Source organism: Eubalaena glacialis, chromosome 3, assembly GCF_028564815.1.
Source record: "Eubalaena glacialis isolate mEubGla1 chromosome 3, mEubGla1.1.hap2.+ XY, whole genome shotgun sequence".
Taxonomy (NCBI): Eukaryota; Metazoa; Chordata; class Mammalia; order Artiodactyla; family Balaenidae; genus Eubalaena; species Eubalaena glacialis.
The window spans coordinates 179,730,002-179,741,907 of record NC_083718.1 but is presented as its reverse complement, the minus strand read 5'-3'; the positions used below and the strand labels follow the sequence as shown (position 1 = coordinate 179,741,907).

Sequence of the window (11,906 nt, the reverse complement as noted above, 5' to 3'; positions counted from 1 at the left end):
GTTGGAGACCCCATGTTTCCATGACATCAATGCCTGTGGCTGGTCAAGATTTCTTCAGGACCTTGGTATAGGGGGACTGGTTGGGGTTTCCTCAGGTGGGAGTGATGGAAAGACAGCAGGACAAGGGCACGGCTTCTTGCAAGGGAATGGCTGAGGTAATGGAGCTTGAACTCAACAGGGTAGGGAAGACGCAGGTTGATATGGAGAAAGCAGAAAGGCAATGGACGGGCCTCTGGAAGATGTTGAATGACAAGCGTGGTAGAAGTGGCTGGAGTTGCGGAAGAAGTCATGGTCAGGAGGGTCAAAGCAGGTGCAGATGTAGCTACAGCAAGATTTCGGATGTGGCCCGGGAGTGGTAGGCTGATAGGGAAATGAGGAGATCAAGGAACGGGTGTCGAAAGGGCGGACTCAAACAGATGCCCTAAAAGCAGCCGCTCAGATTCTAGGATTCACAAGAATCAGTCAGCTCAGCAGCTTCATCTGACAATCAGGGACACTGAGAGGGTCAGGGCCTGAGCCAAGGTCACGAAAGGGGTTTGAGGCAGGCGGGCCTGCCACCCCCAACCTCCTGGCCAGGGCTCTCCTCCCCCTGGACGCTCTGTCCCCCAGGAGACGTGCAGCGAGGCAGGCAGGCTAGGTGAGGAAAAGAGGAGGCAGGAGAGGCCAGGCCTGAGTCCCCACCCCGTCGCCTCCCAGGGCCTCGGCCCCCGCGCCCAGCCCCCACCCGACCCCCCGCCCCCGCAGACACCCCCCCCTCCCCCCAGGCCGGGACGGTTCCGGCCAGACCGGAAGCACGTGGCCGCCCACCGGCGCGGTTGCCCGGGAGACCCAGGTTGTTTACCCGCGGGACGGAGCCCGGCGACGGCGGCGGACGGAGCGGCGCCGCTAGGTGAGCGCGGCCGGCCGCCGGCCCGCGGGTCTGTCCTCGGCCTCCTGGGGGCCTGGGAGGGGCCGGGAGAGACCAGGCCCGGGCCCCCCGGGGCCCGTCGCCCGGGTGGGCCTCCCCAGACTCGGCCCCAGGGGCGAAGCCCGGGAGACAGGCCAGGGGCCAGGAGGGAAGCGGCTGCTCCCCAGGGGCAGAGCCAGCCCGGCCAGAGCTCACCGTTGCCGGAATGGGACAGCTCCCGGGCTCTGCGGAAGCCGAGGGGCCTAGGAAACCGCTGGGCCATGCCCTCCTGGCTGGGGCAGTACAGACCGAACACAGACTCCGAGGGACAAGGGGATGTCCTGTCACACGGAGAGACCGGAACCAGATCTGAGCCTCCCCCCAGACCCCCGCTGTTTCACCCAGGTCAACTCGCACTTTCTAGAGGCTCTTTCTTGCCCCTCCCCCCACATCCCTCCTGCCGCCTCATCTTGCCTCCTTCTAGAGCTGCCGGTACTTGAAAAGAACTGAGCTCTTCTCCTCCACCTACCTCTAATCCCCCCTCCCCACTGCTGCTGGAATCATGCCCAGTTCCTTTTCCAGACCTTTGATCACTTGGTGGCTTGTGGTCCAATTTCTCCACTCCCCCTTTTAAACATGGCACTCTGCGTAGGACAGTGTATTCTAATCTTTAGTCCTGGGTAGAACTGGGAATGGTACCAAAGTTTTCTCATTCTCAGGCCAACTACTATCTCCTGTTGGTTCTTCTGGGCATTTTTCATCCTCAAAGCCTCACAAGGAGGGGTGGGGATTGGCAGGGGATAGTATTAACTGACAAACATTTTTAAAAGACCAATTCAAATGTATGCATCCTTGGTATATACCAGCAGATGTTATGTGGGTAGTTATATTTTATTACATTTATTGTAGGCTTGGATTTGGGTTGTGAGTGAAATAGGGCGGTCTGACCCCGTGGTAGGAGGTGGGAAAACAGGAAGATGGCGTTAGCTTCTCCTATCCAATTCTCCTTCTTTCCAGTTGATTTGGTGAGTAATCTTAAGGAATGGGCACCTGCCCTTTTGGCAGTTCCTTGGGAACCGTTATCAATGTTTGTTTCCTGACTCCTAGCAGGCCTCTGGGGTGCAGCTATTATGTTTAAGTAAACAGGCCACTTGCCTATTCAACAGGCAGCTTGATGGAAGCCTACGCCTAGATCTTGTCAAATCACTTTGTGGTTGAGAGTCTGCCAGGCCTAGAGGTGGTGAGATGAGCTGAGCAGGGTTGATGATGGATGCAGCAGAAGCCTCCCTGGACTGAGGGGGGCAGGCAGAGTTTGAGACCCAAGGTGTGAATATAAAGACACCGTTGGCCCAGGTCCCCGAACACCTGTTTCCCCCACCTCCCCTCTCCATGTGGGAGAAGCTGGGGAGAGTTGATGTTCCCTCCATGTAACAGATGGTTCCTGCGCTCGGCAGGAGGCAGCGGGTTATGAAAGCAGGTTTGATGGAACGGTTTTACCTGAAGGAGGTGTTAATCTCTAAATAACCATGAGTGGGCTTATAGGGATGAGTCATAATTGAGGTTTTTCTCCGAGATAGCTCGCAGTCATGTTATCTTATGACCAGGGTGTCTTGGATATGACACCCCCTGAACATGGATAATTATATAGTACCAAAAGGTATAGAAAGTGCACGCACACACTCAAGTTTTACTGTTAAAAATAATCCAGCAGGGAGCCTCTGAGAACACATGACTTTCCTCATCAAAGTTGTTAAGGAAGAGGTTTCTAAGTTACCAAACTTACTGACAGTTAAACCTTCCCGAGGCGTGTGTGGGAATTAGAAGCCAAGTCTGTGATAATTGGGTAGAAGCTGTGGCAAATTAACAGCCCTTCTTCGACGGGGAAGGGTGGGCAGAGAGGGGGAGCCGGTCTCCCAGTTGAGCTTCTCTTTGGCAGAACAGTTGGGCAGGTATGACCTCCCCATGCCACCCTGAGTTAAGTGCAGAGCTGCTTCATTACAAGCGAAAGACTTTGACTAAAATTAAAGGGAACCCCCCCCCCACATTCTTCACAGTTGATCAGAAAATAGACTAAATTAACAAGGAGCTGGGTAGGCTTTTTTGATGCCAAGGAGAAGGCTCCCGAACTCCCAGCAGCCAGATTGAGTGTGAAAGACTAGAAGTGGGAAAATGGGAGTGTGGAAAGGCACTGCCTGTGAGCAGAACGGAGCAAACACAGAGGCCTTGCAGTTAAGAAAGACAAGGCAGGCTTTTTTTTCTTCTTTTTTAACGTCTTTATTGGAGTATAATTGCTTTACAATGGTGTGTTAGTTTCTGCTTTATAACAAAGTGAATCAGCTATACCTATACATATATCCCCATATCCCCTCCCTCTTGCGTCTCCCTCCCACCCTCCCTATCCCACCCCTCTAGGTGGTCACAGAGCACCGAGCTGATCTCCCTGTGCTATGCGGCTGCTTCCCACTAGCTAGCTATTTTACGTTTGGTAGTGTGTATATGTCCATGCCACTCTCTCACTTCGTCCCAGCTTCCCCTTCCCCCTCCCCGTGTCCTCAAGTCCATTCTCTACATCTGCGTCTTTATTCCTGTCCTGCCCCTAGGTTCTTCAGAACCGTTTTTTGTTTTTTTTTTTTTAGATTCCATATATGTGTTAGCATACGGTATTTGTTTTTCTCTTTCTGACAGGGCAGACTTTGAACTGAGTAGCCCTTCAGGAATACACAGGGATGCTGTGTTTTGTTTGGTTGTGGTTTTAGCGGTGAGGAAGGGGATACGGCCTAAAATTAGACAATGATGGTAATATGCACAGAATGGGAATATTAGGGTGCAGAGCTAAGGGGCTTGAACTGCATTGCTCAGCATTGTGTGATGAAGGTAGCTTGGAGTAAGTGAATGGGAGGTAAGTATACGATTAAAGTGTGGGATTAGGGGGAATTCCCTGGCGGTCCAGTGGTTAGGACTCCACGGTTTCACTGCCGAGGGCCCAGGTTCGATCCCTGGTCGGGGAACTAGGATCCCACAAGCCATGTGGCGTGGCCAATACATAACTAACTAACTAACTAACTAAATAAATAAAAGTATGGGATTAGAAGGGACATATTAGAATGCATTTTTGGAGGCAATTTCATAGGCAGTAGCTCACTGGAGTCAACCTTCCGGCATTTCTGTGCAGTGGGTGGGGCAGGCATGGGTCCCCTGAGTCACCCAGCCGATTAGAGGTGACTGGGAGTAGACCCACCACGGACACCCTGGAGAAAAGCTCTGAAGCAACACGTAAGACTTTTGGACCTAAAACAGTCGAAAGCACTAAATAAACAGAAAACAAAAACCAAAAGCAGAAAAATGAAGCCTTTACTGTGTGCCAAGCCTGGTTTTTACGGCCTTACCTATGATGTTTCGTATTACTGTCCTCACGTTGCAGATAAAGAGACTGATGTTTAGAGGTAGTTAAATAATGTTTTCAAGGTCATATAGCTAATTCTATAGATGAGGAAAGCAATGTACCAGAAAGGTAGAATGATTGTCCCATGGTCATCCAGCTAGCTCTTGGCAGGGCCTGAAATAGAACCTAGGTCTTATGACACCGGGTCCTGGGCCCTTTGCTTCCAAACGTGCTGCTTCTTGGGGAGGCTCAGGGAAGCTACCAGAAGGTCTTTCGAGGGCTGGGAGAGGGCTGCTCAGGCTGCAGGGTGGAGAGAGCCGCAGTCACAGTGGTGGTCAGGATTCAGAGGAGGCAGGGAGCCCAACACGTTGCAGTGTCCTGGGAAGGACGTAACCAGGAGCTGGGAAGAAAAGGTGATCAGAAGCGTGTTAGCGAAGGTGCTGTGAAGACGGCGAGGACAGGGGAGGGGGCCTGACTTGGCAGTTCCAGGCCGACAAGAGAAACACGCCTCCCACCATGCTTCAGGACGTGCACTCGTGCACACCCCCAAATACACGGTGTGGGAGGTCCAAACACAGGGGCCCTCAAAGTGTCGGCAAGGTGGTTGGGAAGAAGAAATGTCAACAGCTAACGAAGAGACTGAATGTGATCAGTGCTGGGGGAGAGGCCAAGTCTGGTCCTTGAGAACAGAACTGGGTGTCACAGACCTGGGTTCTCTTCCAGGCTCTGCCGCCAGCTGGCTTGGTGGCCTGGGGCATTTGCTCTGCTTTTCTGGCTCACACATCTGTAGAATTAGCGTGTGGCCGGAGGCCCCTTTGGAGTTGGCCTAGGACGGGGTTTGGTAAACCATGGCCCACAGGCCAGATCACACCACTCTTTTTGTGTGGCTCGTGAGCTAACAATAACTTTTACACTTTTAATGGTTGGAAAAAATAAAAAGAAGAAGATTTTGTGCCGCATGAAAATGATATGAAATTCAAATGCCAGTGTCCATAAAGGCAGTTTTCTTGGTACAGAGCCACACCCGTTCATTTACACACTGTCTATGGCGGCGTTCACACCACAAGGGCAGAGATGAGTAGTTGTGACAGACTGTGGCCCACGAAGCGGAAAATATTTACTCTCTGGCCATTTACGGAAAGGGATCGCCAACCCTGGTCTAGAAGCTGAGTGCCCCCCTGTGAGTTCTGCCCAATGGGTGGACCAGCAGTGGGGTCTCCTGCTCCTCTCCCCCAGCCTGATGACAAAGTGAGGGCAGCAGAGGGATGAAGTGACTTGTACAGAGCCACCTAGCAAGGTTGAATGGAAAGCCGGTAGAAAGGAAAATAAAGTATGGAGGGGGAAAGGGAAAATGGGTGTGGCAGAGGGGGGCGATTCCCCAGTGAATACCCGGCGGGAGCTCCCCTGCCACCTGTGGCAGGAAGCTCTAGCTCTCAGCTCTTTTTTTTAACATCTTTATTGGAGTATAATTGCTTTACAATGGTGTGCTAGTTTCGGCTGTGTCACAAAGTGAATCAGCTATACGTATATGTATATCCGCATATCCCCTCCCTCTTGCAGCTCCCTCCCACCCTCCCTATCCCACCCCTCTAGGTGGTCACAAAGCACCGAGCTGATCTCCCTGTGCTATGTGGCTGCTTCCCACTAGCTATCTATTTTACATTTGGTAGTGTATATATGTCCATGCCACTCTCTCACTTTGTCCCAGCTTCCCCTTCCCCCTCCCTGTGTCCTCAAGTCCATTCTCTAGTAGGTCTGTGTCTTTATTCCCATCCTGCCCCTAGGTTCTTCAGAACCTTTTTTTTTTTTTTTTTTTAGATTCCATATGTGGCAATATATACAATGGAATATTACTCAGCCATAAAAAGAAATGAAATTGAGTTATTTGTAGTGAGGTGGATGGACCTAGAGTCTGTCATGCAGAGTGAAGTAAGTCAGAAAGAGAAAAACAAATACCGTATGCTAACACTTATATATAGCTCTCAGCTCTTGAGTGAAGCTGAGCTTGGATTCCCTGCTGGGTAACTGAATAGGGTTACTTTCTCTCTTCTGAGCAAAGGCAGCCATGGGTAACGCTCTCTGCTGGGCCTCCAGGTCTGTGGACGGTGTAGGGCGGAGCACCCCCACCCTGGGAGCCAGCAGATTCCGCCCTCAGGACTGGACCCTGGCTCTTCCCTCACCGGGGACACTTTCCCCCTAGAGCACGGGTGGGCAAACCACAGCCTGTGAGCCAAACGGGGCCCACCCCTGTCTTTGTAAATAAAGTTGCCTGGGAACACAGGGAACACAGCCGCAGTCCCTTGCTTACGTATTGTCTATGGCTGTTCTTGTGCTACAGGGGCAGGGGTGAGTGGTTGGATCAGAGACGACGTGGCTCCCAAAGCCAAAACCATTTAGAGAAAAAGTTAGCTGAGCCCTGCTCTCGATCGTAACCGGGCTTATTCCTTCTCATCAATCTGGTCTCTCAGGTTAAAGCCCTCCCGACCCCCCGTAAGAATAAGAATTAGTCACTCGCTGGTGCAATACTTTATTTTCCTCATAGCAGTTATTAGTCGCTGAAAATATCTATTTACTTGTGGATTTAACACCAGCCTCTTCTCACTATAATAATTTAAGTTGCAAGGACTTTGGTTCACTGATATATTCCAATGCCTGGAATGAAGGAATGAATGAATTGCAGCTGGTGCCCTTCTCCAGATGCCGGAAATCCAGAGAGAAGCTCCTCTGCGCACCCCCTCCCACCCCCATTGTGGCCGGTCCTTATTCTGGATCCTGGGAAGCGAATGGCTCAGGTCCAGAAGTCCTAGAACGTTTAACCCACAGCCTCCTCTCTTCTCTTGCTTCCTTAGGGGTCTTGAGGAGCAATGGCCACAGAAGCCCCTGTGAATATAGCCCCCCCTGAATGCAGCACTGTTGTCAGCACAGCAGCTGGCAGCTTCATTTGGCAGCCAGACTCACTAAACATGCACGTCACAAGGCCCAAGTCCGCCAAGGGACGTACTCGGCCAAGTCTGCATAAGCCCGCAGGCACGGAGGGATGCTGCAGCCTCACACCATCTTCACCTCCAGCCATTCCCTGCGAGTCGCCGAGCAGCCAGAAACCGGCAGCCTGCACACCCAAATCTCCAAATCAGGGAGCCCCCGATGAGATCCCGGAGCTGCTGCAACAGGTGCCCATAGGGGCATCCTCTTCCCTCAATAAATACCCAGTCCTTCCTTCCATCAACAGGAAGACCCTGGAGGAGGCGGCCCTGGAAACAGTTGCTAAAAAGGCTGGTTCCCTGCAGCTGAGCAGCACCCAGGCTCTTTACCAAGCGGAGACCTGCACCGTGAAGACGAGTGAACAAGGTTCCCGAGCTCAACCTTGTTCCCCGGAGAGGAAATTCATCGTGCGGACCAAGAGACAAAGCTCCTACAGGGCCAGAGACCTGGAGGAACCGTCAGATCAAGAGCCAAGGCTGCTGCTTGCCGTCAGATCACCGTCAGGACGAAGGTTTGTCCACCATTTCCGGCCAACTGATGACTTACACACCGTTGTCGCCGTGGCCGAACACAAGAACAAGGCCACCTACCGACACTGCAGCATTGAAACGATGGAGGTGCCCAGGAGACATTTCTCTGACCTCACCAAGTCTCTGCAGGAGTGCGGAATCTTCCACAAGTCGGTGCTGGGCATCTCACAGGGAGATGGGGAGGGATGGCCCTGAGTCCGCAGCCACCCAGCTGGGGTCCTGGGTCTCTGAGCAAGGAGCATGCTTGGGCGCCACGGCCTCCCAGGCAGCTTGGTTCCAAGTGCCATGTGAATCTGGTGCAGCTGTGACTCTTGGGACACTCACCCTCAGAGCATCTTCTTTGAAGCAGTGAAATCTACACAGGCACCAAATGCGTTAAGAGGATTCTCTTCCAGTTGTTCAATTCTCTCCACCACGGGAATGAACTGGCAAGTGACCAAGGCTGTTCCTGGAACAGCTGTGACCAGGCCTTCTCCTTTTCTCCTTGGGTCCTTTCTGAAGCACCTGCTTACCTTTACAATGAACTTGCACTCTCTTGAAGCCAATGGTTTGCCTTTCTGTATTTGATGCAGGATTAAACACTTCCCAGAGAGGACTCTGGTCTGGTAAATAACCAGGGTTCAGGAAATACTGCACTGGCATTTGTGTTTTTTGCAAGCATCTTTAAGAAACAGGCGCTTGACCCTATTTTGGGAGCAGCCCCTTTGCCAAGCTCGGGTGGCTCGAGTTTCTCGGGGATTACCGTTTGTGTGAGGTGGTTTCAGAGGAAAGAATAGGTCTTCAGCTAATACAAATCCCCCAATACACCAACATTTCGGAAAGAGCCCAAGAGCTGGAAAGTGAATCCCTTCCATAAGCAGGGATTAGCCAGGAGCTACTTTATTTTTAATAGAGACTGACAAGCTTTACAATTTTTGGTAGCTACTCTCTGTACAAAATTTTCCCAAAACTGAGAAAAGCCAGTGTAATCTTACATCCTTTGCTTTTCCCAGTGGTGGCATCTTTTGTTTTTAAATGGCACAAACCTACAAGTCTGCACAAACTTGTAGGAAAGGCCCCCTTGGCTTACCTGGGTGTGGATACATTGTTTTATCCCCCAGTTTCAGGGTCTCCCCTACTTCAAACACGGAGGCTCCCTTGAGACGACAGGGGTGCCCCCGTGTTCTGATTTAGAATCCCCCGGAGGAAGAGGGCGCCTCGGTTTGGTGTCGCTTTGCTGTGCCTACGCTGAGACCACGTGCCCAAATAAATGTCTGGTTGATCAGCATGACACCCGTAGCTGTGTGGCAGACCCCGGAGTCTTGCTTTTCCAGCTCTGAAATGGTGACATGGAAATTTTCCCAAGTTCCCTCGTGTTGTAAGCTCAGCAAGGCTCCCACATCTCACCTGGGTCCCCTTTATGGCCAAATCACCGTTCAGAGTGGAGAACACCTGTCCTCCCAGAGCCAGCCATCACAAAGCCCTGAGTACTGATACACATCCCTACTTGCTAGGTACACAGAGAAGGCAGGACTTCTAGAAGCATAACAGCGAGTGCGTCTCATGCATAGATAAGGCCTGTGGTTGGAAATGTTACTTCCAGCAAATTGATACTTGGCCCTGGAGATGAACACCAACATCCTTTCCTCTGAAGAAGGCTCACCTTGTCCTAACTGCATCCCACGCCACCCAGATCATTCTAGAATAGGTTATTTTGGAATGTTTTGCAAAATTTCTTAATGCCATTTGGTCAGCCGCTCCTCTGACTGCAAAGGTCAGCTGGGGCTGGTGGCGCCTTGGGCAGGCCCAGGCCACTGGCCACATCCCCCGGCTGCTGACCACGCAGAAGGGCCTGGTGACTCGAGCCTGGTACTCAAGTCCAGGGGTTTCGCCTCCCACCCAGGACTCAAGCACGGAACTCTGCCTCTGATCTAGGAGGCTGGGCGAAGAGCCTCCCACATTTTATTCTTACCACCTACTCTGTGGTAAGAATAAAATCCCACCCACCTGGGACTTGGTAATTTCTCCAGGCAAGAAATCTTTAGAAAATTGCAGTGAAATGGAGCATGCTTGGAGGAGTTAGAATGTTCTGCACTTAGGGGTTTGCTACTGCTATTTAGCTTAGAATTTTGGGGTGGTGGGAACAAAATGGAAGGCATAAAGCATAGAAATATTTTAGGATATTTGGGGATATGTGAACAAAGCTAGATTTGAAACACATCTTTTGTTTCAAATAAACTTTTTCTGCGGGGACAAAAGATGACAATACTAATAATAAAAACCGATTTGCGTGAAACTGAGTCAGTGGAGAAGTGCATCTTCTTATTTCAGTGCACGGCTTCAGCCACCCACGCTAGTGGACAGAGGGCGTTGTGAACCCCGTCTTCAGTTTTCTCCTTGGCAAAGCACTTGGCCCTGCTGTTTGATCCAAGTCCTCTTCCCCAGGCACTCCAGATGCCCACCCTTCCGAAAGCTCCTGCTTTCAGCTCATATCAGAGCACTAAGCTGGTCTGTATGGGAAGAAACTCCTGAATTTCTTCCCCAAATCATTCCACGTACTCTCCTTTTGAGGTTGGCAAGAACACACTGTATCAGAACTTCAGCGTTCTTGGCTCTGTAGGTGGTACTGCCAATCAGGTGCCCTGGCCTAATGGGCTAAGCTGAGCCCAGGGCCTAACTCTTGGTGGCCCTGGTAGGTCTGAAGTTGTCCCACTTTGTGGTCACAGGCCTGAGTCATTCATTTAACCCACAGTCATTGAGGGTCTGCCCTGTGCCACACCGGCTCACAGGCATTGGCGCCCTAGCAAGAGAGTATTGGCAAGACAATGTGGAACCACCTTGGACTGTCAACTCCAACCAGCTGAGGGCGGCAGCTGTAGCTTTATCTGGGAGGGCCCTAGAGTGAGGGCCAGACTGGATGGCTGCCGGGTCTTCTCCCCACCTGTGGGAACACAGAGGAAACTCCTCCCCACCTCTTCTAGTGACGGCACTAGGAAGATCGCTCATTAGGGATATGGACTTTGCATAGGACAAAGCTTCATGATGAGTGATTCCCCTCCATCCTCTGATAAAGTCCAGTAGGTAAATTCGTCCTGGCAGCAGGAGGAACAGCAGGAGAAAGAAGTGACTCATCATGTAGAATCCAAAAAATTTTCACCAACAGATGGCAGGTGGTTCTAACACAACAACAGCCCTTGCCCTGAAAGTACCCGGGGACCCAGCCCACAGCCGTGAATCCAGGGCAGTCCTGCTGAAGAAGCAAGGTGAACGGGACCATGGGCCAGCGGTCACCCCCGAGCTCCCCACAGAAAATCCTTCACAAACAAACAAAAAAAACAAGACAAGCCTTGAGGCTTCCATTCCAATGAGAAACTTTCAAGACTAGTGACAGATCAGTCTCACTATCAGGCATGACAAAAGTAAGGCATTCCACGCACTAGACTTTGCTTTTGTTCATGCTCTCATCACCATTTGAAAGGGGTGTCTAATGTCAAATAAAGCCACCCTGCCCCAAGAGGTGAAAAGGTTTCTCTTTACACAATTTTTAATTGTCTTCATAATATGTTGAGATAAAGGGGTATTCAGTTTCCCGTGGTTTGGGGTATATTTTAGACGAGCCTTTTATATGGTCAGTGGATCTACTTTTATACCTTTTAAACAGAATTGCAAAGAAAACTAGATCATTTTACTTCAGCATTAGTGTGGAAATCATTCTGAGAATTAAGCAGGAATATCCGTTTTCTTAGTTCACCGAGGCAACACACCACAATAAAGTTAAAACTTTGAGCATGTTTACCCTCGCCCTGAAATCAGAACCGACCAAACCCCACCGTAGAAGCAGAGAGGGTCGGGGGCCACTGCGGAGGAGTTGGCCATCTAAGTGGAGCAGACTTTTGGTGACTCACCAACAAACAAGACAGTCACTCAATTATAAAAATAAAATTGGGTGTTTTATTTTGTGTCTGCACCGGTGATGTGACATTTTCCTTTCCTGGTGAGGGCAGTTTCTACCAGCCCTTGCTGACGTCCCTCTGTGTGCCTCTACCTTCAAACAGTTGAGGAAACAGCAGAAATCCTGAACAGCTGATGCACAAGCACACATCTCTGGAAGTATTTTTGGACACACTTAAATCCCATCCCAAGAAGC

General features: G+C 51.0%; 1 protein-coding gene across 2 annotated transcripts; it reads left to right on the top strand.

Annotated features, from left to right (window-relative positions):
* Positions 1-812: 812 nt before the first annotated feature.
* Positions 813-8,338, top strand: UBXN10 (UBX domain protein 10). Of its 2 annotated transcripts, none has more exons than XM_061187037.1 (2): positions 813-889; positions 7,118-8,338. In XM_061187037.1, exon 2 carries the CDS (start codon positions 7,133-7,135, stop codon positions 7,973-7,975), a length of 843 nt encoding a protein of 280 aa, XP_061043020.1. In that variant the 5' UTR covers positions 813-889; positions 7,118-7,132; the 3' UTR covers positions 7,976-8,338. The 2 variants fall into 2 exon arrangements, with proteins under 2 accessions (XP_061043020.1, XP_061043021.1); XM_061187038.1 differs by lacking the exon at positions 813-889 and adding an exon at positions 997-1,291.
* Positions 8,339-11,906: the final 3,568 nt, after the last annotated feature.